The sequence below is a fragment of the Prunus avium genome, chromosome 3 (assembly GCF_965620075.1).
Source record: "Prunus avium chromosome 3, drPruAviu1.hap1.1, whole genome shotgun sequence".
Taxonomy (NCBI): Eukaryota; Viridiplantae; Streptophyta; class Magnoliopsida; order Rosales; family Rosaceae; genus Prunus; species Prunus avium.
In genome coordinates, this window is record NC_142286.1 from 14,224,938 (window position 1) to 14,251,646 (window position 26,709).

A 26,709-nucleotide genomic window follows, 5' to 3' on the forward strand; every position below is an offset into this window, starting at 1 on the left:
ATCAAACTCTAACAAACACTATCAAAATCAATCTAGGAATTCAATCAAACTCTACGTGGAGTTGATAGAAATGAATTGAACTACATTGAACTCTATAAACTTTATAACTCCATTTAACTCTTTTAAAATCTTAATTGAATACACCCCCCGGAGTTTGTGGAATGGATTTGGAAGGCACTCTATTTAGCAAATGAATTGCAGTTTCAAGTGCATATCCCTAAAAGGATATAGGTAAATCAGTACAGCTTATGAAACTCATTTTAGAAACTCCATTATGTTGTGGAATTCCTGGTGGAGTCCATCGTGATAAGATGCCATGTTCCTTAAGGTAATCAAGAAACTTTGTGCTTAAGTATTCACATCCTCGATCGAATCTAAGGATTTTAATACTCTTGCCTATTTGGTTTTCAACTTCATTTCTGAATTCTTGAAACTTTTCAAAATTCAGATTTATGCTTCATTAAGTATAAATATCCTAACCGTGAATGATCATCGGTAAAGGTAATGAAGTATGAATAACCGCCCTCTGTGTTTGTATACAAAAATCCACAAACATCTTAGTGAATTAATCCCAACAGTTCTGTAACTCTTTCTCCTTTACTAGTGAAAGGAGACTTGGTCATTTTGCCATGTAGACAAAATTCACAAGTAGGCATAGGAACATGATCAAGTGATCCAAAAGGTTCCATCGTTTGCCATCCGGTGAATTCTATCTTGGCTAATGCCTCCAAGTTTAAGGTGTCACAATTTAGTTGATGTATCCACATCTCTAGGCCTCTCAAGTCTAGTTGCATCTATATCTATATACAGTTAATGCTACCATTCATTTCTAAAATGAAAAGAGACCATCAATCAAAATTGCATAAGCAACGATTTGATTGATATGTGAAATAGAACAAAGCATTTTGTCAAACAAAACATCAAATCCATCTCTTAAAATATAGAGACGGATATTAAGTTCTTTACACATCCAGAAATGAAATACCAATTATTTCAAATTCAGGTCCTCTTCGGATGGTAGTTTGAGATGTTAGGTGCCTATTGCATTGGCAACTACATTAGTGCTATTTCCCACGGTTAGCACCATTTCTCATTTTCCAAGTCTTCTACTCCCACTAGTCCACGCACACAATTGCATATGTGTTGACTAGCTCCTGAATCAACTATTCAGTTTAGAAGCTTTAACTGTAATTACTAATTTTATAACAAGAGAGTTACCTTCTGAAGGTTTTTCTCTTAAGGCTTGCAAGACATCTTTTGCAATTCTTCTTCCAATGTCCATCCTTGCCACAGTGAAAACAAGTACATTTTAGTTACTTGTTTTTCTTTTGTATTCTTTCTTCCTTGGGTTTTTAGAAAATCTTTCTTCTTATTTCCTTTATCCTTACATTTTAGTTACATAATAGTTATACTTGATTTATTTTGATATGATTGAATAAAAATCAAATGGAGTGAAAGGGGTTGTTTGGGATTTTGAATTTCCGGATTTGTGTTTTGATGATTGATGCTCTCTTTGTATTCATATATGTATGTATAAACATTAGAGCATAGTTGCATTAAAACCCCCATGATTTTAACTTCATGAAATATATGATATTAAGAGCATGAGATAGTTAAAATGGAATATGGATTTTTCCGGAAATTGCATGAACATTAATATTAGTTCATATGCATGTTCTTGGTGTTCTTGATGTTCTTGTTATGGGATCTTTTTGATCCATAAGTTATGTGACTAATTTTGATGATTGTGTTTAGTGGAATTTTCCACCAAGATAGGTCAAAAGATGATGATGATGTTTTATTATAAAATTAAAAGTTTTTCAAAAATGTTTCCACTCAATAAACATTTACCCACCACACTAAAATTAATAAGATTATTTTGGTGAGTGTGTGGGGACTATCTAGATGTAAATGTTGGTGATTTGATATAAAATGCAAAAGTTGATCAAATTATTCCTATCACTAATTATTTACCTACCACACTAAAATTAATTTTGATTACTTTGGTGAGTGTGGTTGGCCTACCTAGTCACATTCATGATTATTCACCTTGTTGGAAAACTCATGATCACCACTTTGTATTTTACAAATGCATGCTTTAACCCCACACCCTAGTGGATCAACTTTGGATCCATTATTAATTGTTGAATAGTTTTAGACCTAGTTGCAATATATGATAAATGTAACTATGCCTAAAAGGTTTCCACAATTACATTTACTATTGTAGTAAAATGTTTTCACTCCATGGTAAATTTATTTTATTTGAATATGGTTACCACTTGAATTAAACCCATATATATGTATGCAACCCAAGAGCATGTTTTTACATTGCTAGTTTAATTGTTTAAAGCGTTTAAATAATTAAAGGATGGTTATGGACTTAGACCAAACAATTGAGCTATGTGATTGGCCGCTTATTGGATATGTATTCGATTTTGATTGGCTATGTAATAATGAAATGGCTTTCATGCCTAATTTATTTTTATGCGCACGTAATTAAAATGAATCACCATCCAAGACCATGATCCAACATGGTGGCTCGTGTTGGATCAACAAGAAAGTCCATAATCATCCTACAAGCCCAATGCAATTGGAATGTTCGGTAATGATGATAATTAATCAATTAGTAGTATCATGTATTTCCACTATCTTAAGCAAATGGTTTCTAAAACATTTAGTGGGAGTATTATGTGCTACTAATATATTGCAATGGGAACCATTTAATGAGATTAGATAAGTAATTTTAATAGGATTAAAATTGGATTAAAATGAGACCAATTTAACTACCCTCAAAGCAATATTAAGTTGATAAGCGAAATGGCACTTTGAATGCTATTTTGTGGCCTTCCACCGTGGTAGTCTCTTATTGGGTGGCACATTTACACATTGTTGTACCTCAGTGAGGCAACATCCAGTACTTGTAACCATCCAAGGGAAGCCTATTACACATACTTGATGTAGTGCGGATAGATAACGAGTGTGGCCAACAAACTGTTAGGTTGAGGTCATACTTGAAACCCTATACCCACAAGCATGGTGGGAATAACTTAACTAAGACAAACGAAACCAACAAACTGTTAGGTTGAGGTCTAGTTCTCTAGAGGCCATGGTGATGGGTATTCACATTAATGATGTGATTGGATAAGAGTATCCTCTCATTAGTATCATAGCAATCCAACAAACTGTTAGGTTGAGGAAAACTATGTGAAAGTGAGGCTCCCATCCCCACTAAGAGTTTCAACGGAAACTCTCGGATTTCAGGAGGGATATGAAATTTGCCAAAAATAGTGGGAGCTACCATCATGACTTAAAGACCCTAAGTCCTTGGTAGAAGATTAATCTAAATTAAAATCTATTTACGTTTTGCAGAATTTCAAATTAACCATCACAAACCCGATCTCAAAGATACTTGACTCAAACGTCCAAGATGACACGAACTATCCGGTTTGATGCACAAACACCAAGTTGTCCTATAATTGGATAAGATTAGTTGTGTATAAGAAAAACCCCACCATATACCCCTCTTGGTCCATATGCCATTGAGGAGAAGACAAAGGCTTATAAGAAGCATGTGTCGGATGACAACCGAGGTAAAAGTTACATGTTGGCATCCATGAAAAGGTGAAGCTACTCATAGCTTACATTACCATATGTGAACTTGTTATGACAAGAATGGTAAGTGGGTTCCCGGTTAATCAACATGATCTCAATGTAATATCATTACATAAGATATTGGAAAATATGGATTTTTCTTTGATGTTGAAGTTCAACAAGATTCTTTCTTTCATCCATATCATCAGTTAATCCCAGTATGTTATGAACTATAATATGGGAAAGATGAATGATACCCTATATGAGCTACTCAATATAGCTATAGTAGCTTAAATGAATATCTCAAAAGATAAAGGGTTAAGAGGATAGTTGCAATTTTTAGAAGGGTTCTTCTTCTTCCAAATCCAAACAAAAGGTAAGGATAAAGGAAAGAAGAAGAAAGGTTTTCCAAAAACCCAAGGAAGAAAGAATACAAAAGAAAGACAAGTAACTGAAAGATATTTGTTTTTCACTGTGGCAAGAATGGACATTGGAAGAGAAATTGCAAGAGATGTCTTGCAAGCCTCAAGAGAAAAACCTTTAGAAGGTCACTCTCTTGTTCTAAAATTAGTAATTACAGTTAAAGCTTCTAAACTGAATAGTTGATTCAGGAGCTAGTCAACATATATGCAATTGTGTGTATGGACTAGTGGGAGTAGAAGACTTGGAAAATGAGAAATGGTGCTAACCGTGGGAAATAGCACTAATGTAGTTGCCAATGCAATAGGCACCTAACATCTCAAACTACCATCCGAAGAAGACCTGAATTTGAAATAATTGTTATTTCATTTCTGGATGTGTAAAGAACTTAATATCCGTCTCTATTATTTAAGAGATGGATTTGATGTTTTGTTTGACAAAATGCTTTGTTCTATTTCACATATCAATCAAATCGTTGCTTATGCAATTTTGATTGATGGTCTCTTTTCATTTTAGAAATGAATGGTAGCATTAACTGTATATGGATAAAGATGCAACGAGACTTAAGAGGCCTAGAGATGTGGATACATCAACTAAATTGTGACACCTTAAACTTGGAGGCATTAGCCAAGATAGAATTCACCAGATGGCAAACGATGGAACCTTTTGGATCACTTGATCATGTTCCTATGCCTACTTGTGAATTTTGTCTACATGGCAAAATGACCAAGTCTCCTTTCACTGGTAAAGGAGAAAGAGTTACAGAACTGTTGGGATTAATTCACTAAGATGTTTGTGGATTTTTGTATACAAACACAGAGGGCGGTTATTCATACTTCATTACCTTTACCGATGATCATTCATGGTTAGGGTATTTATACTTAATGAAGCATAAATCTGAATTTTCAAAAGTTTCAGGAATTCAGAAATGAAGTTGAAAACCAAACAGGCAAGAGTATTAAAATCCTTAGATTCGATCGAGGATGTGAATACTTAAGCACAGAGTTTCTTGATTACCTTAAGGAACATGGCATCTTATCACGATGGACTCCACCAGGAATTCCACAACGTAATGGAGTTTCTAAAATGAGTTTCATGAGCTGTACTGATTTACCTATATCCTTTTAAGGATATGCACTTGAAACTGCAACTCATTTGCTAAATAGAGTGCCTTCCAAAATCCGTTCCCCAAACTCCATTTGAAATGTGATTTGGGAAGAAACCAAGTCTTGATTAGATTAAGATTTGGGGTTGTCCAGCATATGTCAAAAGGCAAGATGCGGATAACTAAATGCAGTCCCAGATCCACAACCTGTTGTAACACAGACTCCACGTAGTTCAAGTAGGGTTAGGAGAATGCCTAAAAGGTATTATAGTTTCCTTCATGACAACAAAGGAAAGTTGAATCTCCTAAGTGATTGTAAGGATATCGAAGACCCTTCGAACTACAATGAGGCAATGTCAGACATTGACTCATAGAAATGGCTTGGAGCCATGAAATCCGAAATGGATTCTATGTATACCAACTAAGTCTGGACTCTAGTGATCCTCCTCCTGGTATTGTACCAATAGGGAATAAATGGATCTTTAAGAGGAAGATAGGCTCAGATGGGATAGTAGAAACCTACAAAGCAAGGCTAATAGCAAAATGCTACAAGCAAAGAGAAGGGATGGACTATGAAGAAACCTTCTCTCTTGTCACTATGACAAAGTCTATTCGGATTTGGCTTGCAATAGCTGCATACCATGATTATGGGATTTGTCAAAATGGATGTGAAGGCGGCTTTTCTGAATGGCCACCTTCAGGAAGAACTATATATAGATCGACCTGAAGGCTTCATTTCTAAAGTTGATAAGCATAAGGTATGCAAGCTACATAGATCCATTTATGGGTTGATGCAAGGTTCTTGGAGTTGAAACATCCTATTTGATGAAGTTGTCAAATCGTTTGACTTCATACAAAACATGGATGACCAATTAGTGTACAAAAGGGTCAGTGGGAGTTTGGTGGTATTCCTAGTAATGTATGTATATGACATACTACTTATCGGAAACGATATAGGAATGATATCTTCAGTGAAGCTGTGACTCATTAAATCATTCTCAATGAAAGATTTTAGAGAAGCATCTTACATACTAGGAATAAAGATTTATCCTGATAGATCTAAGAGTATAATTGGATTATCTCAATCCTTGTATGCTGATAAGATGCTAAGGAGATTTCATATGGAACAGTCTAAGAGCATGTGTCCAAAAACTCATTATGAGATACAGCAGATGAGTAAAATCTCTTATGCATATGCAATAGGGATTCTCATATATGTCATAGCATGTACAAGACATGATATTGGTTATACGAGTATAACTAGAAGATATAAATCAAGCCCATGATTAGATCAATTGGGAGCAGTCAAGTATGTTCTTAAATACTTAAGAAGGACTAAGGACATGTTCCTCATCTGGGAGGAACATCAGAGTAGCAAGTGGAAGCATTTACTGATTCAGATAATATATCTATTATCAATTATTGCAAATCCACCTAAGGGTACGTCTTCATTTTGAATGGACACGTAGTTGTTGGAGAACAACTAAAGTTGATTACATTGTCGCTTTAGAAGCTACAATAAAATTTGTTTGGATAAAAAAGGTTCATTACCGAACTAAATGAGGTTCTAACCATAATGTCACAAGTACCTTTACTGTGTGATGACAATGGGGCGATAGCTCAAGCCAAGGAACCTAGGTCTCATCAGAGATCCAAACACATAGAAAAATGTTACCATTAGATGGGGCATCTGCAAACAACGTAACAGATCCACGCACTAAGCCTATGTCACAGTCACAACTGGATAGACATACAGAGATAATGGGTATGAGATACATGGCTATGTGGCTCTAGTGCAAGTGGGAGATTGTTAGAAATGTGCCCTAAGAGCCAATACATTTGATGTGATCTCCTTAGAATACATTTCGTATATGATATATAAAGGGCAAATTTATTTTCTTATCTTTTACATCGTGTAAAGAAACAAATGTCCAAGGTATGCTAAATAAGAGATAAAGTAATCTAAAGAAGATTAGATTCGGGAGACCTTTAATCTCTAACCGTAGCATCCCAAAATGTTCCTAATCATAGGTTATCAAATGGGCATTGATAAACCGTCAAGATTAGCACATATTATGTATGCTCAATTGGGAGGATGGATAGTCTCAAACCATTTGTGTAGTTGACACTAATACAAGTATGTGGGTGCTCATTAGTGAATGAGTACACTGAACGCGATCAACCGTAGTTCTCGTATGGAGTATTTATCTATATGTCAAACGAGAACTCATAGTTGCAATAATGTAAATTAGTCCTTAGACCTGAGGCATCATGGTTGTCCTGTGATGCGTTATTGATCTTTGATAGCTCTTCAAGGCAAGCCGTAAAAGATTTGTCTTAAGTGTTGTTGGGATCTCTTAATTCATCATAGGGGCATGTGAATGTACAATAAGGAATCTCTACTTTCGATAAAGAAGGAGAATGCTTCAAGATGTGATTCAGTAAATCTTTGGCCAAAGTATTTTGAGCTTGATTTATAAAGTTGTTCTTAATCATGTTCTTTTGAATCACATGAGGTTGTAAATCATATTAGGGGTTTGCATAATCAATCCGTACCCTAATAATATGATTTGAAACATTGTATAAGAGAAGGACCGTATTGCATTGCAATTCCAACTGAATAGGTTCTTCATCTATTCTGATTAGCTCGGGTAGCCTTGATATATTGCTAGATGTCACTCTTGGCTTGTGGAAGTCCTAGGATTGATTGTGATCAATCCAAATAAAGGAAAAATTAAAAAGGGGTTTTAATTCCAGTTGGTTAGAAAGAGTTCTAATATTTTCCCACTGCCTTGCTAATTAGAACCTAATGGATCGCACACCTTAAATGGTTAACTTTGAGTAATACAAATGAGAATGAGGAAATCAATTTGATTGATTTGATGTGGATGATTTACTACGTGTAAAAACATATTTGGGCCTCGGTAATAGTTAACGGGAAGCCCAAATGGTTGGGTATTAAGCCCAAGGGCTTAAGACAACTAAATATTATGGTTTAAGTGTCATAAGGCCCAATTTTGGAAGCCCAATGGGTTTTGGCCGAAAATGCTTAAGTGAATGTGTATGGGAATTGTTTCCATAAGCTCATTAACACACAAATACAATCCAACATCAACAAAATAGGTTTGGGAGATCAAAGAGAGAAAAATGATAGTTTTCAAGAGTGAAACACTTTCATCTTTCAAAGTGGTTTAGATTGAAACCAATCTTGAGAATCTTGCACTAGCATCCAAGTATTCTCAAGATACTTATTCTCATCTCAAGGTTCCATTGGTGTGGAGACTTAGAGGCCATATACTTTTGTGGCTCACATGGAGGAGAAAGATCAAGGAGCAAAGATCAAAGATCAAAGAGGAGATCAACAAAGAGGAAATCATCAAGAGAAGACCAAACACAAATTGTTTCATATAATTGCTTCAAGGGTAATTAGATATTATCCTTTCTCTTGAATTTTCATTTATGAAAAACATATCAATGTTCATGGCTTAAGATACTTGGAAGAAGTTTTGTTTTTGGATTTAAACAACCACCTTAGACTTCCGCTGCGATCAATTTGATTAAATGCATGTTTAATATTCAAATGAACTTTGGAAAAATATTTTGAAATTCCTACAATTGGTATCAGAGCCATAGGTCATGAACTTGATATGTTTTTGGGGTTTAGAGATGCATATATGGGTCGTAAATTCATTTAAAAGTATAATAGTTATACTTGATTTATTTTGATATGATTGAATAAAAATCAAATGGAGTGAAAGGGTTTGTTTGGGATTTTGGATTTCCGGATTTATGTTTTGATGATTGATGCTCTCTTTGCATTCATAATTGTATATATGAATATTAGAGCATAGTTGCATTAAAACCCCCTTGATTTTAACTTCATGAAATATATGATATTAAGAGCATGAGATAGTTAAAATGGAATATGGATTTTCCGGAAATTGCATGAACATTCATATTAGTTCATATGCATGTTCATGGTGTTCTTGATGTTCTTGTTATGGGATCTTTTTGATCCATAAGTTATGTGACTAATTTTGATGATTGTGTTTAGTGGAATTTTCCACCAAGATAAGTCAAAAGATGATGATGATGTTTAAATTAATCGCAGCGGAAGTCTAAGGTGGTTGTTTAAATCCAAAAACAAAACTTCGGATCGAGCCCAAAACTTGGGCAACATCATAATATGGTGGGAGGAGTCATTTGGTTAGTTTTGAGTGAAATCCGATCTCTAGAACTACCCAAAACACCAACCACTCCAAGTAGGAACGAACTGCCTTTGAACTTGAATTGTCCAATTTCTTACACCTATTGATTTCGAATCAAGCCCAAAACTTGGGCAACATCATAATATGGTGGGAGGAGTCATTTGGTTAAGTTTGAGTGAAATCCGACCACTAGAACTACCCAAAACACCAACCACTCCAATCAGGAACGAACTGCCTTTGAACTTGAATTGTCCAATTTCTTACACCTATTGATTTCGGATCGAGCCCAAAACTTGGGCAACATCATAATATGGTGGGAGGAGTCATTTGTTGTGTTTTGAGTGAAATCCAATCGCTAAAAGTACGGAATACACCTAACACTCCAATTAGGAACGAACTCCCTTTGAACTTGAATTGTCGAATTTCTTACACCAATTGATTTCGGATTAAGCTCAAAACTTGGGCAACATCATAATATGGTGGGAGGAGTCATTTGGTTAGTTTTGAGTGAAACCCGATCTCTAGAACTACGGAATACACCAACCACTCCGATTAGGAACGAACTGCCTTTGAACATAAATTGTCCAATTTCTTGCACCTATTGATTTCGGATCGAGCCCAAAACTTGGGCAACATTATAATATGGTGGGAGGAGTCGGTTGGTTAAGTTTGAGTGAAATCCGATCTATAGAACTACTCAAAACACCAACCACTCCAATTAGGAACGAACTGCCTTTGAACTTGAATTGTACAATTTCTTACACCTATTGATTTCGAATCGAGCCCAAAACTTGGGCAACATCATAATATGGTGGGAGGAGTCCACTATGCCAAAAAAGGGCTTTAGCAACAGATAAAATCCGTTGCCTATTACACATAAATACCGTGGTATTCAAGCCTGTTGCCTATTCCTATGTAATAGGCAATGGATATTCTCCGTCGCTGTTTATCGCTTACTACATCGGATATCTGGTGAACTCCGATGCCTAAATGATTTCCGAGTGCCAAAAAAGGGTTGACTTCCGATGCCTAAACCCGAAACAACATCAGTAGTTTCAAAATGTAGGAGGCTAAAGAGGTCTAACATCATCAGTAGTTTTAAAAGGGATGAGGCTAAAGAGGTCTAACAGCATCAGTGATATCTACTATGCTGATGCATATTATCAATTACAACATCATAGAAACAAATAATGGTGTTGTGAATTATGTTATACATCATCGCTTTTTTTATTTTGCGGACGTGAAAAGCCTCCAATAGTGCTGGTGGTTACATAAATGTTGATGCTGCTTCTCGTTTTAGGCATCAGTGATAATAGATGTCTGGTTGTTGTTATTATCTTTCAACTTCAGTTATTTCTGGAAAACTGAAGTTGTTATAAACAATAGGCCTCATTTCCAAATCATGTTGTGTTGCCATTGCTCATTAAAAAAAACAATATATCAACAGTAATTTAAATATATCCATAATTGTCTATATATATATATATATAAGCAAAATACTTGAATGATCCATACTTGTCACATCCAAATCACAAATTTACCAGCCCTACACCACAAATTATCCATACTTGTCTATGCATAAGCAAAATACTAGCTAGAAAGACATGTAAAATGAAGGAATGTTTAGCTTAATCAAAAAGCCATTCTAGGACATGACTTGCCAATTCTTCTCGAACCTCATCCAATTCCATTTGGGTGTATGTGTCCTTCCTTCTAGCTCTATACTGGAAAAATAAAACGCATAGAATGTAAACACAAAATATGAACATAAGCTTAAAAAGTGCAAGGTACTAAATTTGGATAAGATATGTTGTCACTTCAAATGAACCAATATGCAAATTTACGAAATCATATTGGTGAAGAAGAAAATCAAATTTTCAATCAATCTAATTAGATAACAAGAAGTCATTAATTGGATCCCACTTCATGTTTAAACTAGCAATTAAATGATCATGTGATGGGGTAGAGAGTTGAACAAGCACAGCTAGCATTTTTTCTCAATTGACACAGACCTAACTACCAAAAAAACAGAGGCACATTGCTGTGAAAAAAAATTACACAAGGTTCATATTAACACAGATCTAACTACCAAAAAAACAGAAGTTGCAAATTTCCATAAGTACCTTATTTCGAAATTCAAGGGAGGAATCTTTTACAAATGTCCTTCATATATCTCATCACAAAATACCCACATGACTTGCCATCGCTTTGTTTAGGAGCACCCTACATTTTTACACAACAATTCAGCATTTAGTTAGTTAGGTTCCTTAAAATTAATCTTACAATGTTTGTGAAATACAAGCATACCGAAAGCATAATCCACATTGGTAATTTACGAGGTCGTCTCCCAATTTGCGCATTGAAAGCTTTGATCCCACTTTAACAGATAAATAACACTTGTTATAGGCCGTAAGCCAAATGCAAAAAATTTACATATGAAGGAAATAACTAAGAGAGACGGACTTACTCATTTACAACAGTTTTCCATGCATCATGAGGGTGACGAGCCCCAAGAGGATCCATGACATACACATTATCTTTGTCCTCATCAATTATTGTTAGGATCCAATGTCCCCTAATGGTAATTCAAAACATATTAGTAATACTCAAACATTCCTTGTAAAAAAAAAAAAAAAACCACTTTACTTACCCAGGATTATATGGAATCAAAAAGATGCTGTCAATGCTCGTTTGTTTCAAACATTTCGTAATGTATTCCGACCTCAAATTCCCATCTCTTGGATCATGTACAGTACGTGCTGGGTCCATAAATCCAATCACTTGATCCCTTTGTTGGCTTTTTACCAAGCGAAACAAATAGCTGCCAACCATTTTCCATAGTTAATAACTAAATGAGACACAAGATTAATAGCCAATATGAGAAACAGAAAATTATAAAACATCAAGTTACTATTACCTAATATAAGCAGTTATTATAGCTTGTCCTATTTCTCTCATTTCAGCGAACGCGATAACTTGTTCTTGAAAGATGTATACCATCTTTTTCACACCAAATATGTCCTCATCAATATTTGTGGAGATAGTCTGACCTTTGGACATCACTTGATGTGCGTATGCATATAAAACCTTGCAAGACTTTGGCATTGTTGGTGATATAGACTTGAATAAAGTCTTCGCTAATTTTTCCTTTGTAGTTTCCCTCTTCCTCTACAATTATTGCATAAAGCAGAAGGTTATATATATAAATATATACAATTACATACATATTAGTTAGAATAAAACATACAAAGCTTAAAAGAAAAGAAGTTTACCACTTTATCATCAAAGACAATAAGATCTTGAGGCCAAGCTACTTGCGACCCAATGGCATCCCCAACCGTTTCTAACACTCCTTTCACAGGGATTGGTAGTGGAGAATCTCCCTGTAGTGCACAATTCACAGCTACTCTTATGTTCCCCTCGCCCAAAGGAACATTATGAACCAGCTGGTTTGGCACATTAATCTCAACTATTGTGCCACTTGCAACAAGGTTTGCCTTTACGCCGAAAGCCATTTTGCATTCTTTCCCCTAATATGCATATAAAAGACAAGTCACAAATATAATACAAGGGATTTTGTGTGTACATATTTAGAGCAAGTAACAAACAAGTAAATGAAAAATCAGCATTACCTTCATAAACTCACTTTCAGTTTGCTCCACCACATCCTCACAACCTTCTTCACCACAAATTTCTTTTTCACCCTCCTCAAGTTTTCTCTCTATGTTTGTTGATGCTTTCTCGGATAAGATGGGAGATGGATGTATATTTGGGGATTGGAGAGATGTGTTATTAGGAACTTGAGTGTTAATCACCACCTTTAGCATCTCGATTTGGTTTTGAAGAGCTTGTTGCGCAGCTTCATGCCTTTTTTGTTGTTCTTCCATCATCTTTCTTGTCTCCATTATAAAAGAATCTCGTTGTTCCAGCATTACCTTCGAGACACACTCCCTCTTCTTCCTAGGAACTTTGAAATATGAACTTGGCTTCACATTACCTCCCACAGCCCTGACCCTTCCAGCATGTTCAGGGGTCCCTAAAGCCATTGACAAAACATCATTACTCCCAGATATGGTTAAAGTGCCTTCTTCTTTCTCCTTCATCAAGTTATCCTGAAACCATTATCAACAAAAAGAAGGTGATCACAATCAACATCATAGATATGTTTCTGTAATTTTTATTGTCAACAAAAGATACCATAAATTAACCAATGAATTAGTACTTACAATCTTTTCAGCCATTAAAGCTACCTCCTTATCAACTTTTCAGCCATTAAAGCTACCTCCTTATCAACTATCTCCCCATTTTTATCTTTACGTGCATACTTCCATAAAAGAGCTCTGTCAATTTCCTCACCCTTCTCCACTACATTCTGCTCATACTATTTAAGATTGATCAAAGTTAGCATAGGGCAATACACAAATAAGAGTCCAAAAAACAGTTTCTTCTCTTACACTTACCAAGTCTTCGGCCACTCCAACATACCCTTTACGACCTGATTTGTGATGATATTTACATTTACTTTGCCTTTCCTTTTGGGCTTCATGGATTTCCTACATTATAAGTATAAGACCAGAAGTTTATATGTCATATTTATCCAAAAAAAATCATTGTTTTAAATGAAAAACAGCAAGTTTGTATGTCAGCATACCTGCCATTCAGTACTTAATCTTGAGGTTACAAAAGTTTGCCAATCCGATAACTCAATGAAGTCATACATGTCAGGAGGCTGCTTCAATGCTTGTTGGTCATTTCTATATGGTAGTATGTGGTACCTCGTTAAGTTAGACTTGAATTGCCTCCACTTGTTACAAGCTGATTGCAATATCCCCGTTTTGCTTTCGGGTGGCAATTCAAATACTGCCTGCATAAAATAAATAAAGATGTTCAGTTTAGTCAAATTATAATAGAAAACTAAAAAAAATCTGTAAAAGCATCAACTAATTAGTATTACCGTAATTTCTGTCCACACTTTCTCTTTCAATTGGTCATCCACATCACTCCAAGAATTGATGGTAATGGGGATAAAGGTTCGAGCTACTACACCTGTGTATGAAGCCAATTGTTTACCCGCCTGACCACTTGCTTCTCCTTTGGAGTTAAACAGAACTTTTATCATTTTCCCTTTACGTTTCTTTATTTGAATTTGATTCATTTCTGTTGGACCACGCTTCCTTTTACCTTCACTATTTGATGTACTAGTTGTTTGTGATGTACTCCCTTCATTTGATTCAGCCATATCTGCATAAAAGAAGAACATTAGAATATGCATATAACAAAATAAATTATGTAAATTGACAATACACACAAAAGATAATACACATAATAGAGTTAATGAAAATTCTCACATAAAAAACCAACATCTATGCTTGTTTTTTTCTATTAGTGACCCATATCCCCTCGCAATCTGTTCGCATATACTTCGCCTCACCCTCACCAATATCATATTTAAATTCTTCTACTGCTGGCAGTCCATTAGTAAAGGATTGGTGCTCAAGTACGGCATCCTCTAACTCATCACCATGAATATAAACTCTATTCGGCATTGGAAGTACAATTGACCAACCATAAGTTTCAGGGTCATCAACGTAAAATACTTGCCTCACTTGAGTGGCCATAACAAATTCATCCTTTCGATAACCTCTCCGATTAAGGTTCACCATAGTCAACCCACTATCCTCGGCATATTTGACACCTTTCTCATTCTCTACCCATGCACACTTAAATAAAGGAACTTGAAACTGATTATAATTAAGCTCCCATATTTCTTCGATAACCCCATAGAATATCATGTTTGAAACAACTGGATTTTTATCCTTTGCACTTGAAACTTGCATTGTACTTGCCACCAAGCAAACCCCACTATTTTGGACAGCACGTTCATTGTCACGTGCCTTTGTGTGGTAGCGGTACCCATCTATGGCATAACCGTTATATTTCAAAACTCCCTTACGTGGTCCATGAGCTAGCCACTTAACAATGTTTGTCACTCCATTCAAATTCATATTTAATTGACCACCAACCTGAAATTATAAAAGATAATTAAAATCTGTTTGAGGTACCAATCCTTCGTTACTTTAGTAAAATGAACACTACTAACCCGGTTATGAAACCAGTCAATAAACCTTCGGTTGTGCATGTCTTGTATCCATTTTTCGTCTTTTGCTTTCCTTGGATTACTCTCCTTCAAATGGTCTTTATGTTCACTATAAAAATTACAGTGCACATAGAAGCATCTAATGTTAAAGTTTGACTTATCCATAAAATGAACCTAAGAAAACAGAATAATTGGATTAGGATAACTTACTTAATGTAAGGATCAACTTCAGCTGTATTATCCAAGACAGTTCGATGTGCTTGGTCCAATTTTTCGCGGGGCACAGATTCTATAGATGGACATGATAAAGATGTACTAGTATTTGCTAAATGCAAGCGTGATGTAGGAACCCCAATTGCACTTAAATCAGCCATGAACTCTGAACAAAACTCCACAGATTCTTCCACAAGAATGCGTTCAACGATACAACCTTCCGGATACACACGACTATGTACATAACCCTCTAATACCTTCATGTACCTTTCAAAAGGGTACATCCATCTATAAAAAACTGGTCCACACAAACGAACCTCTCTAATAAGATGCACCGTTAGATGGACCATAACATCAAAGAACGATGGAGGAAAGAATTGTTCCAGCAAACACAATGTAGCCACAAGGTCCGATTGTATCTTATCTAGCTTAGGTACATCCACCACTTTCTTACATAAATCATTGAAGAAGAAGCAAAACCTCGTTATTGCATATCTAACATGCTTGGGCAGCACACCACGTATTACAACCGGTAGCAATTGTTGCATCAATACGTGGCAGTCATGTGACTTAAGACCAACAAGTTTCAACTCTTTCATGCATACAAGGTTTCTTATGTTCGAAGAGTAACCTTCAGGCACTTTTACACTCATCAATGCCTTGCACATAGATATTTTCTCCTTTTTATTCAATGTACACATTGCTGGAGGTAAAAAAGTTCTCTTCTCGCCAACTTGTGGTGCCAAACTAGTTCTTACCCCCAATTTAACGAGATCTTTACGAGCTGCCACCCCATCTTTTGTTTTCCCGGGAATGTTCAACAATGTACCGAAAATACTCTCGCATACATTCTTCTCGATGTGCATAACATCGAGGCCATGTCGAAAATACAGCGATTTCCAATAAGGAAGGTCAAAGACAATTGATCTCTTCTTATAACACTTAGTACAACCATCATCTTTCCGCTTCCCAATTATCTTCCCCCACTCATAGTTTATGGCCTCAACTTCTTTCCATACTTGTTCCCCGGTTAAAGGTTTTGGTGCTGGGTCAAGTTCTTCCTTACCATTAAAATCTTCACTTAATTTTCTATAAGGATGATAACGAGATAAGAATCTTCGGTGTCCGGTGAAGGCCATTTTATTTCCATGTTCCAACCTTTCCGCATATGTCTTCTCACCGCAAATTGGACATGCATAATATCCTTTCGTAGTGCACCCGGACAGATTACCATAAGCTGGAAAATCATTGATTGTCCACAAAAGTACAGATCTTAAGGTGACGGACTGTTGTCGGAAAACATCATAGACTCCCTCCACTCCATCCCACAATGTTCTTAAATCCTCAACCAATGGTTCCAAGTACACATCTATATCATTGATAGGTTGTCTAGGGCCAGAAATCAATAACGTTAAAATCATAAACTTCCTCTTCATGCACAGCTCCGGAGGAAGGTTATATGTGACCAAAATTACTGGCCAGCAACTATATCTACTATTAAGAGAACTATGTGGGTTTATCCCATCCGATGAAAGGGCTAACCTAAGGTTTCTAGGCTCACTTGCAAAATCTGGCCACATATGATCAACCATTTTCCACGATGGTGAATCAGCTGGATGACGCAATCGACCATCTTTTATTCGACTTTCATCATGCCAAGTTAAACTTTTAGAAGTTTCAAATGACTTAAACATTCTTTTGAACCTTGGGATAGGAGGAAAGTACCATAAAACCTTCGCCGGGACCCCTTTCTTCTCCACATTCTTCTTTGTCACCTTCCATCGTGAGAGGCCACATTTAGGGCAGGTTGTCAAATCGTGATACTTATTCCTATATAAAATGCAATCATTATAGCATGCATGTATCTTCTCATACTTCAATCCCAAGGCATTCAATGTCTTCTTTGCCTCATACATACATGATGGTAGCTCTTGACCAATTGGAAGCAAATCTCCAACTTCAATAAGCATATCGGAGAAACAATTGTCGGTCATGCCATGCCTTGCTTTAAGATTGTACAACTTAACCAATCCCGACAACTTGGTGTGCTTATGACACCCAGGATAAAGAGGTTTTTCTGCTTCTTCCACAAACTTCCTAAATTCATCCGGGTTTTCACTAAAGTATTCATGTGCACCTTCGCACATATCAATTGTCTCATCCACTACATCACGTTCAAGATATGGTTCTTGATTTACACTTTCACTTCCATTTGATTCAATAGGTTGCCCATGCCATATCCAATCCTTATAGGTTTGGTCAACCCCATTGAAATACAAATGCTCCCTTATTACTCTAATAGTAAACTTTCTTGTATTCCCACATCTCTCGCATGGACAATGAATGCGCCTATGATCAATAGCATTTGCTAATGCTATCCTTAGAAATTCTTCAACCCCATCTTCATACTCTTTGCTTCTTCTATCTTCATGCATCCAAGATTTATCCATATCCCTTTAACCAATCCATTTCATAAACACAAAAAATATTATAAAGAACTTGAGTTCACATTTCAAATAATGAGGGAAGCTGCCTATTATATGAGAGCATCTCAAGTTGCTTTAATATTGCAAATAAAAAACAAATATGGCCAAACAATATATAAATTGAACCCTAACTAAATGAGTGTTTTAATGATGCATATCCAGTTTATTCTATAGCTAGCATTTAGAGTACTTCACAAAAAAAAAAGAAAAAAAGAAAGAAAGAAAGAAACCCAAATTTAAGCATGCATGGCATGAAAAAGTGCAAGAACTTGTAAATTTTGATGAAATACAAGTGTACTTACAGCAGTCAAAAGATCAGCAGTTGCAGAAACAGATCTGATCCCTTTTTGACAACCCTGCAAATTAAGGCAAATACAAATTAACATATTATTTACAAAGTAAACACAGAAATTAAGGCAACTTGGACTAGAAAACTGTACAATATTATTTACAAAGTAAACACAGAAATTGAAACTTAGTAAAAATGAAAATAAAAAGCTAATCTACTAATAGAAGTTACAGCCACCTTCAGGTGTATTGAACATGTAAGGAATGTTTAAAAACCCACCTTAAATTTGCAACTTCCAACAAACTACCCAAACTGATAAATGTTCTATCTTAGATAAAATAACAATTCAAAACCTAAACTGACAAATTACACTTAGAAAATAGCAAAACCACTAGTCAAACTAATTACATAACAAACTAAACACAAGGACTCTGAAACTGATGGTGGCAATTTGTGACGTCAATTCAGTTCCCATTGCATAGTCAATGAGCTTTGCAATGGTGAAAAAAACCCAATTATGTTTATAGCTTACACTGAAAGCAAACACCTATCAAAAACTAAAATTCCCAAAACTCAATTCTACATGAAAATACAAAAGCCACGGAATCAAATTATCAAATAAACCAAGCCACCGAATCAGATTAAACCATCAAGCAGGTTCCAAGATAATCAATCACAATTTAGCAACATAACACAACAAAAAGCTATAAAAAAATATTTTAAAAAATTGATCTGGTGCTGATTACTAAAATTTGACGATTTTCCTAGTATTGAGAGGAAGAATGTTTAAACTTAAATTTTAGTTGTGAAGAGAGAAGAAAAGCTTACCAGAAGAGGAGGTGTGGGGTGTGGTCAAAACCCTAACTTTTGGGGGAAAGAGAAATGTGCTTCGAACTGATAGATGAAATCACACAATTGTCAACTTAAACTTCCGTCTGAATGTCTGGGCTTGAGAAATTGCGTGAGTTGGCTTGAGAATCGTTGAATGGAAGAATGATTCTCACTGTGAATCGTAATGGTTGAGCATCTGAGGGTTTTAGCAAGAATGGGGCAGTGATGGAGGAGAGAGAAGAAAAAGAGAGTTTCAGAGGGATTGAAGGAGAGTTTTGTTTAGGAGATGAATTTTTAGGGTATAGTTTCGGAGTGAGTGAAAAAATTGAGAGGGAGTTAGACAAATTGGGGCTAGAGTTTGAGAGGGAGCTGAAGTTTCAGAGAGAGTTTGCGAGGGAGAGTAAAAATTTTGGGTTAGGGCGTTGACTCAGACTTTAGGCATCAGAGGTATATTACCAAAAAATGACCCTCTTAAAAATAAAATAAAACTAATCACTTTAGGCATCCATATTTATGTAGATGATGCTAAAGGTGAATAAAGCCATCGTCATATATAAACAAAAATGCGCGCTGATGTCTTTATACCTATTTAGTATCGTTATTTACGAAATTGATGCCTAATCACCAACCACTCCCATTAGGAACGAACTCCCTTTAAACATGAATTGTCCAATTTCTTACACCTATTGATTTCGGATCGAGCCCAAAACTGGGGCAACATCATAATATGGTGGGAGGAGTCATTTGGTTAATTTTGAGTGAAATCCGATCTCTAGAACTACACCAACCACTCCAATTAGGAACGAACTGCCTTTGAACATAAATTGTCCAATTTCTTACACCTATTGATTTCGAATCGAGCCCAAAACTTGGGCAACATCATAATATGGTGGGGGGAGTCATTTGGTTAAGTTTGAGTGAAATCCGATCTCTAGAACTACCCAAAACACCATCCACACCAATTAGGAACGAACTGCCTTCGAACTTGAACTGTCCAATTTCTTACACCTATTGCTTTCGGATCAAGCCCAAAACTTGGGCAACCTCAAAATATGGTGGGAGGAGTCATTTGGTTAAGGTTGAGTGAAATCCGATCTCTAGAACTACCTAAAACACCAACCACTCCAATTAGGAACGAATTGGCTTCGAACTTGAATTGTCCAATTTCTTACACCTATTGATTTCGGATCGAGCCCAAAACTGGGGCAACATCATATTATGGTGATAGGAGTCATTTGGTTAGTTTTCAGTGAAATCCGATCTCTAGAACTGTGGAATACACCAACCGCTCCGATTCGGAACGAACTGCCTTTGAACATAAATTGTCCAATTTCTAACACCTATTGATTTCGGATCGAGCCCAAAACTTGGGCAACATCATAATATGGTGGGAGGAGTCATTTGGATAAGTTTGAGTGAAATCCGATCTCTAGAACTATGGAATACACCAACCACTCCGATTAGGAACGAACTGCCTTTGAACATAAATTATCCAATTTCTTACACCTATTGATTTCGGATCGAGCCCAAAACTTCGGCAACATCACAATATGGTGGGAGGAGACATTTGGTTAAGTATGGGTGAAATCCGATCTCCAGAATTACCCAAAACACCAACCACTCCAATTAGGAACGAACTGCCTTTGAACTTGAATTGTCCAATTACTTACACCTATTGATTTCGGATAAAGCCCAAAACTGGGGCAACATCATAATATGGTGGGAGGAGTCATTTGGTTAGTTTTGAGTGAAATCCGATCTCTAGAACTACACCAACCACTCCAATTAGGAACGAACTGCCTTTGAACATAAATTGTCCAATTTCTTACACCTATTGATTTCGGATCGAGCCCAAAACTTGGGCAACATCATAATATGGTGGGTGTAGTCATTTGGTTAAGTTTGAGTGAAATCCGATCCGGAGAACTACCCAAAACACCAACCACTCCAATTAGGAACGAACTGCCTCTGAACTTGAATTGTCCAATATCTTACAGCAATTGATTTCGGATCGACCCCAAAACTTGGGCAACATCAGAATATGGTGGGAGGAGTCATTTGGTTAAGTTTGAGTGAAATCCGACCTCTAGAACTGCCCAAAACACCAACCACTCCAACTAGGAACGAACTGCCTTTGAACTTGAATTGTCCAATTTCTTGCACCTATTGATTTCGGATCGAGCCCAAAACTTGGGCAACATCATAATATGGTGGGAGGAGTCATTTGGTTAGTTTTGAGTGAAATCCGATCTCTAGAACAATGGAATACACCAACCACTCCGATTAGGAACGAACTGCCATTGAACTTGAATTGTCCAATCTCTTACACCTATTGATTTCGGATCGAGCCCAAAACTTGGGCAACATCACAATATGGTGGGAGGAGTCATTTGGTTAGTTTTGAGTGCATTCCGATCTCTAGAACTATGGAATACACCAACCACTCCGATTAGGAACGAACTGCCTTTGAACATAAATTGTCCAATTTCTTACCCCTGTTGATTTCGGATCGAACCCAAAACTTGGGCAACATCTAATATGGTGGGAGGAGTCATTTCGTTAAGTTTGAGTGAAATCCGATCTCTAGAACTACCCGAAACACCAACCACTCCGATTAGGAACGAACTGCCTTTGAACTTGAATTGTCCAGTTTCTTACACCGACTGATTTCGGATCGAGTCCAAAACTGGGGCAACAACATAATATGGTGTGAGGAGTCATTTGGTTAAGTTTGAGTGAAATCCGATCACTAGAACTACCCAAAACACCAACCACTCCAATTAGGAACGAACTGCCTTTGAACTTGAATTGTCCAATTTCTTACACCTATTGATTTCGGATCGAGCCCAAAACTTGGGCAACATCATAACATGGTGGGAGAAGTCATTTGGTTAAGTTTGAGTGAAATCCGATCTTTAGAACTACCCAAAACACCAACCATTCCAATTAGGAACGAATTGCCTTTGAACTTTAATTGTCCAATGTCTTATACCAATTGATTTCGGATCGATCCCAAAACTTGGGCAATATCGTAATATGTTGGGAGGAGTCATTTGGTTTGTTTTGAGTGAAATCCAATATCTAGAACTACGGAATACACCAACCACTCCGATTAGGAACGAACTGCCTTTGAACATGGATTGTCCAATTTCTTACGCCTATTGATTTCGGATCGAGCCCAAAACTTGGGCAATATCATAATATTGTGGTAGGAGTCATTTGGTTGAGTTTGAGTGAAATCCGATCTCTAGAACTACCCAAAACACCAACCACTCCAATTAGGAACGAACTGCCTTTGAACTTTAATTGTCCAATGTCTTATACCAATTGATTTCGGATCGATCCCAAAACTTGGGCAATATCATAATATGTTGGGAGGAGTCATTTGGTTTGTTTTGAGTGAAATCCAATATCTAGAACTACGGAATACACCAACCACTCCGATTAGGAACGAACTGCCTTTGAACATGAATTGTCCAATTTCTTACGCCTATTGATTTCGGATCGTGCCCTAAACTTGGGCAACATCATAATATGGTGGGAGGAGTCATTTGGTTAGTTTTGAGTGAAATCCGATATCTAGAACTATGGAATTCACCAACCACTCCAATTAGGAACGAACTGCCTTTCAACTTTAATTGTCCAATGTCTTACACCAATTGATTTCGGATCAAGCCCAAAACTTGGGCAACATCACAATATGGTGGGAGGAGTCATTTGGTTAGTTTTGAGTGCATTCCGATCTCAAGAACTATGGAATACACCAACCACTACGATTAGGAACGAACTGCCTTTGAACATAAATTGTCCAATTTCTTACCACCTATTGATTTCGGATCGTGCCCTAAACTTGGGCAACATCATAATATGGTGGGAGGAGTCATTTGGTTAAGTTTGAGTGAAATCCGATCTCTAGAACTACCCAAAACACCAACCACTCCAGTTAGGAACGAACTGCCTTTCAACTTGAATTGTCCAATTTCTTGGTCCTATTGATTTCGGATCGAGCCCAAAACTTGGGCAACATCATAATATGGTGGGAGGAGTCATTTGGTTAAGTTTGGGTGAAATCCGACCTCTAGAACTACCCAAAACACCAACCACTCCAATTAGGAACGAACTGCCTTTGAACTTGAATTGTCCAATCTCTTACACCTATTGATTTCGGATCGAGCCCAAAACTTGGGCAACATCATAATATGGTGCGAGGAGTCATTTGGTAAAGTATGTGTGAAATCCGATCTCTAGAACTACCCAAAAACTCCAACCACTCCAATCATGAACGAACTGCCTTTGAACAAAAATTGTCCAATTTCTTACACCTATCGATTTCGGATCGAGCCCAAAACTTGGGCAACATCATAATATGGTGGGTGTAGTCATTTGGTTAAGTTTGAGTGAAATCCGATCCGGAGAAGTACACAAAACACCAACCACTCCAGTTAGGAACGAACTGCCTTTGAACTTGAATTGTCCAATTTCTTACACCTATTGATTTCGGATCGACCCCAAAACTTGGGCAACAATATGGTGGGAGGAGTCATTTGGTTATGTTTGACTGAAATCCGATCCGGAGAACTACCCAAAACATGAACCACTCCAATCAGGAACGAACTGCCTCTGAACATAAATTGTCCAATTTCTTACACCTATTGATTTCGGATCGGGCCCAAAACTTGGGCAACGTCATAATCTGGTGGGAGAAGTCATTTGGTTTGTTTTGAGTGAAATCCGATCTCTAGAACTGTGGAATACACCAACCACTCCGATTAGGAACAAACTGCCTTTGAACATAAATTGGACAATCTCTTACACCTATTGATTTTGGATCGACCCCAAAACTTGGGCAACATCATAATATGGTGGGAGGTGTCATTTGGTTAAGTTTGAGGGAAATCCGATCTCTAGAAATACCCAGAACACCAACCACTCCAATTAGGAACGACCTTCCTTTGAACTTGAATTGTCCAATTTCTTACACCTATTGATTTCCGATCGACCCCAAAACTTGGGCAACATCGTAAAATGGTGGGAGGTGTCATTTGGTTAAGTTTGACTGAAATCCGATCTCTAGAACTACCCAAAACACCAACCACTCCAATTAGGGACGAACTGCCTTTGAAATTGAATTGTCCAATTTCTTACACCTATTGATTTCGTATCGAGCCCAAAACTTGGGCAACACCATAATATGGTGGGAGGAGTCACTTGGTTAGTTTTGAGTAAAATCCGGTCTCTAGAAGTATGGAATACACCAACCACTCCGATTAGGAACGAACTGCCTTAGAAGATAAATTGTCCAATTTCTTACACCTACTGATTTCGGATCGAGCCCAAAACATGGGCAACATCATAATATGGTGGGAGGAATCATTTCGTTAGTTTTGAGTGAAATCCGATCTCTAGACCTATGGAATACACTAACCACTCCGATTAGGAACGAACTGCCTTTGAACATAAATTGTCCAATTTCTTACACCTATTGATTTCGGATCAAGCCGAAAACTTGGGCAACAATATAATATGGTGGGAGGATTCATTTGGTTAAGTTTGAGTGAAATCCGATCTCTAGAACTACCCAAAACACCAACCACTCCAATTAGGAACGAACTTCCTTTGAACTTGAATTGTGCAATTTCTTACACCTATTGATTTCGGATCGAGCCCAAAACTTGGGCAACATCATAATATGGTGGGAGGAGTCATTTGGTTAGTTTTGAGTGAAATCCGATCTCCAGAACTGTGGAATACACCAACCACTCCAATCAGGAACGACCTGCCTTTGAACTTGAATTGTCCAATTTCTTACACCTATTTATTTCGGATCGAGCCCAAAACTTTGGCAACATCATAATATGGTGGGAGTAGTCATTTGGTTACGTTTGAGTGAAATCCGATCTCTACAACTATGGAATACACCAACCACTCCGATTAGGAACGAACGGTCTTTTAACATAAATTGTCCAATTTCTTACACCTATTGATTTCGGATCGACCCCAAAACTTGGGTAACATCATAATATGGTGGGAGGAGTCATTTGGTAAAGTTTGAGTGAAATCCGATCTCTAGAACTACTCAAAACACGTACCACTCCAGTTAGGAACGAAATGCCTTTGAACTTGAATTGTCCAATTCCTTACACCAATTGATTTCGGACCAAGCCCAAAACTTGGGCAACATCATAATATGGTGGGAGAAGTCATTTGGTGAAGTTTGAGTGAAATCCTATCTCTAGAACTACCCAAAACACCAACCACTCCAATTAGGAACGAACAGCCTTTGAACTTGAATTGTCCAATTTCTTACACCTATTGATTTCGGATCGTGCACAAAACTTGGGCAACATCATAATATGGTGGGAGGAGTCATTTGGGTAATTTTGAGTGAAATCCGATCTCTAGAACTACCCAAAACACCAACCAATCCAATTATGAACAAACTGCCTTTGAACTTGAATTGTCCAATTTCTTACACCTATTGATTTCGGATCGAGCCCAAAATTGGGGTAACATCATAATATGGTGGGAGGAGTCATTTGGTTGTGTTTGAGTGAAATCAGATCTCTATAACTACCCAAAACACCAACCACTCCAATTAGGAACGAACTGCCATTGAACTAGAATTGTCCAATTTTTTACACCTGTTGATTTCGGATCGTGCCCAAAACTTGGGCAACATCATAATATGGTGGGAGGAGTCATTTGGTTAAGTTTGAGTCAAATCCGATCTCTAGAACTATGGAATACACCAACCACTCCAGTTAGGAACGAACTGCCTGTGAACTTGAATTGTCCAATTTCTTACGCCTATTGATTTCGGATAGAACCCAAAACTTGGGCAACATCATAATATGGTGGGAGGAGTGATTTGGTTAGTTTTGAGGGAAATCCGATCTCTAGGACTATGGAATACACCAACCAATCCGATTAGGAACGACCTGCCTTTGAACATAAATTGTCCAATTTCTTACACCTGTTGATTTCGGATCGAGCCCAAAACCTGGGCAACATCATAATGTGGTGGGAGGAGTCATTTGGTTAAGTTTGAGTGAAATCCGATCTCTAGAACTATGGAATACACCAACCACTCCGATTAGGAACAAACTGCCTTTGAACATAAATTGTCCAATTTCTTACACCTATTGATTTTGGTTCGAGCCCAAAACTTGGGCAACATCATAATATGGTGGGAGGAGTTATTTGGTTAAGTTTGACTGAAATCCGATCTCTACAACAACCCAAAACACCTACCACTCCAGTTAGGAACGAACTGCCTTTGAACTTGAATTGTCCAATTTCTTACACCTATTGATTTTAGACCGAGCCCAAAACTTGGGCAACATCATAATATGGTGGGAGGAGTCATTTGGTTAAGTTTGAGTGAAATCCGATCTCTAGAACTACCCAAAACACCTACCACTCTAGTAAGGAACGAACTACCTTTGAACTTGAATTGTCCAATTTCTTAC

The 26,709-nt window shown here is 37.1% G+C and overlaps 2 protein-coding genes and 1 pseudogene across 2 annotated transcripts; all 3 read right to left on the reverse strand.

The window, feature by feature from the left end:
- Positions 1-10,952: 10,952 nt before the first annotated feature.
- On the reverse strand, positions 10,953-13,565 carry LOC148295688 (uncharacterized; annotated as a pseudogene).
- A 5-nt stretch (positions 13,566-13,570) lies between these two features.
- LOC148295689 (uncharacterized) lies at positions 13,571-14,554 on the reverse strand. The gene is made up of 4 exons (XM_088250572.1): positions 14,279-14,554; positions 13,976-14,188; positions 13,785-13,877; positions 13,571-13,705 (listed from the first exon to the last, which is right to left on the reverse strand). Exons 1-4 carry the CDS (start codon positions 14,477-14,479, stop codon positions 13,571-13,573), a joined length of 642 nt encoding a protein of 213 aa, XP_088106698.1. The 5' UTR covers positions 14,480-14,554.
- Positions 14,555-15,627: 1,073 nt separating this feature from the next.
- On the reverse strand, positions 15,628-18,123 carry LOC148295690 (uncharacterized). The gene has a single exon (XM_088250951.1). It carries the CDS (start codon positions 18,082-18,084, stop codon positions 15,628-15,630), a length of 2,457 nt encoding a protein of 818 aa, XP_088107077.1. The 5' UTR covers positions 18,085-18,123.
- Between the last annotated feature and the right edge of the window lie 8,586 nt (positions 18,124-26,709).

Excerpts from the sequence above, each read along its gene's own strand:
- LOC148295690 (XM_088250951.1), bottom strand. The coding sequence starts at position 18,084 with ATGGATAAATCTTGGATGCATGAAGATAGAAGAAGCAAAGAGTATGAA.
- LOC148295689 (XM_088250572.1), bottom strand. The coding sequence starts at position 14,479 with ATGAATCAAATTCAAATAAAGAAACGTAAAGGGAAAATGATAAAAGTT. Across the intron at positions 13,878-13,975 it reads GATTAAGTACTGAATGGCAG|GAAATCCATGAAGCCCAAAA; the intron begins GTATGCTGACAT and ends CTTATAATGTAG. Across the intron at positions 13,706-13,784 it reads TTGGAGTGGCCGAAGACTTG|TATGAGCAGAATGTAGTGGA; the intron begins GTAAGTGTAAGA and ends AATCTTAAATAG.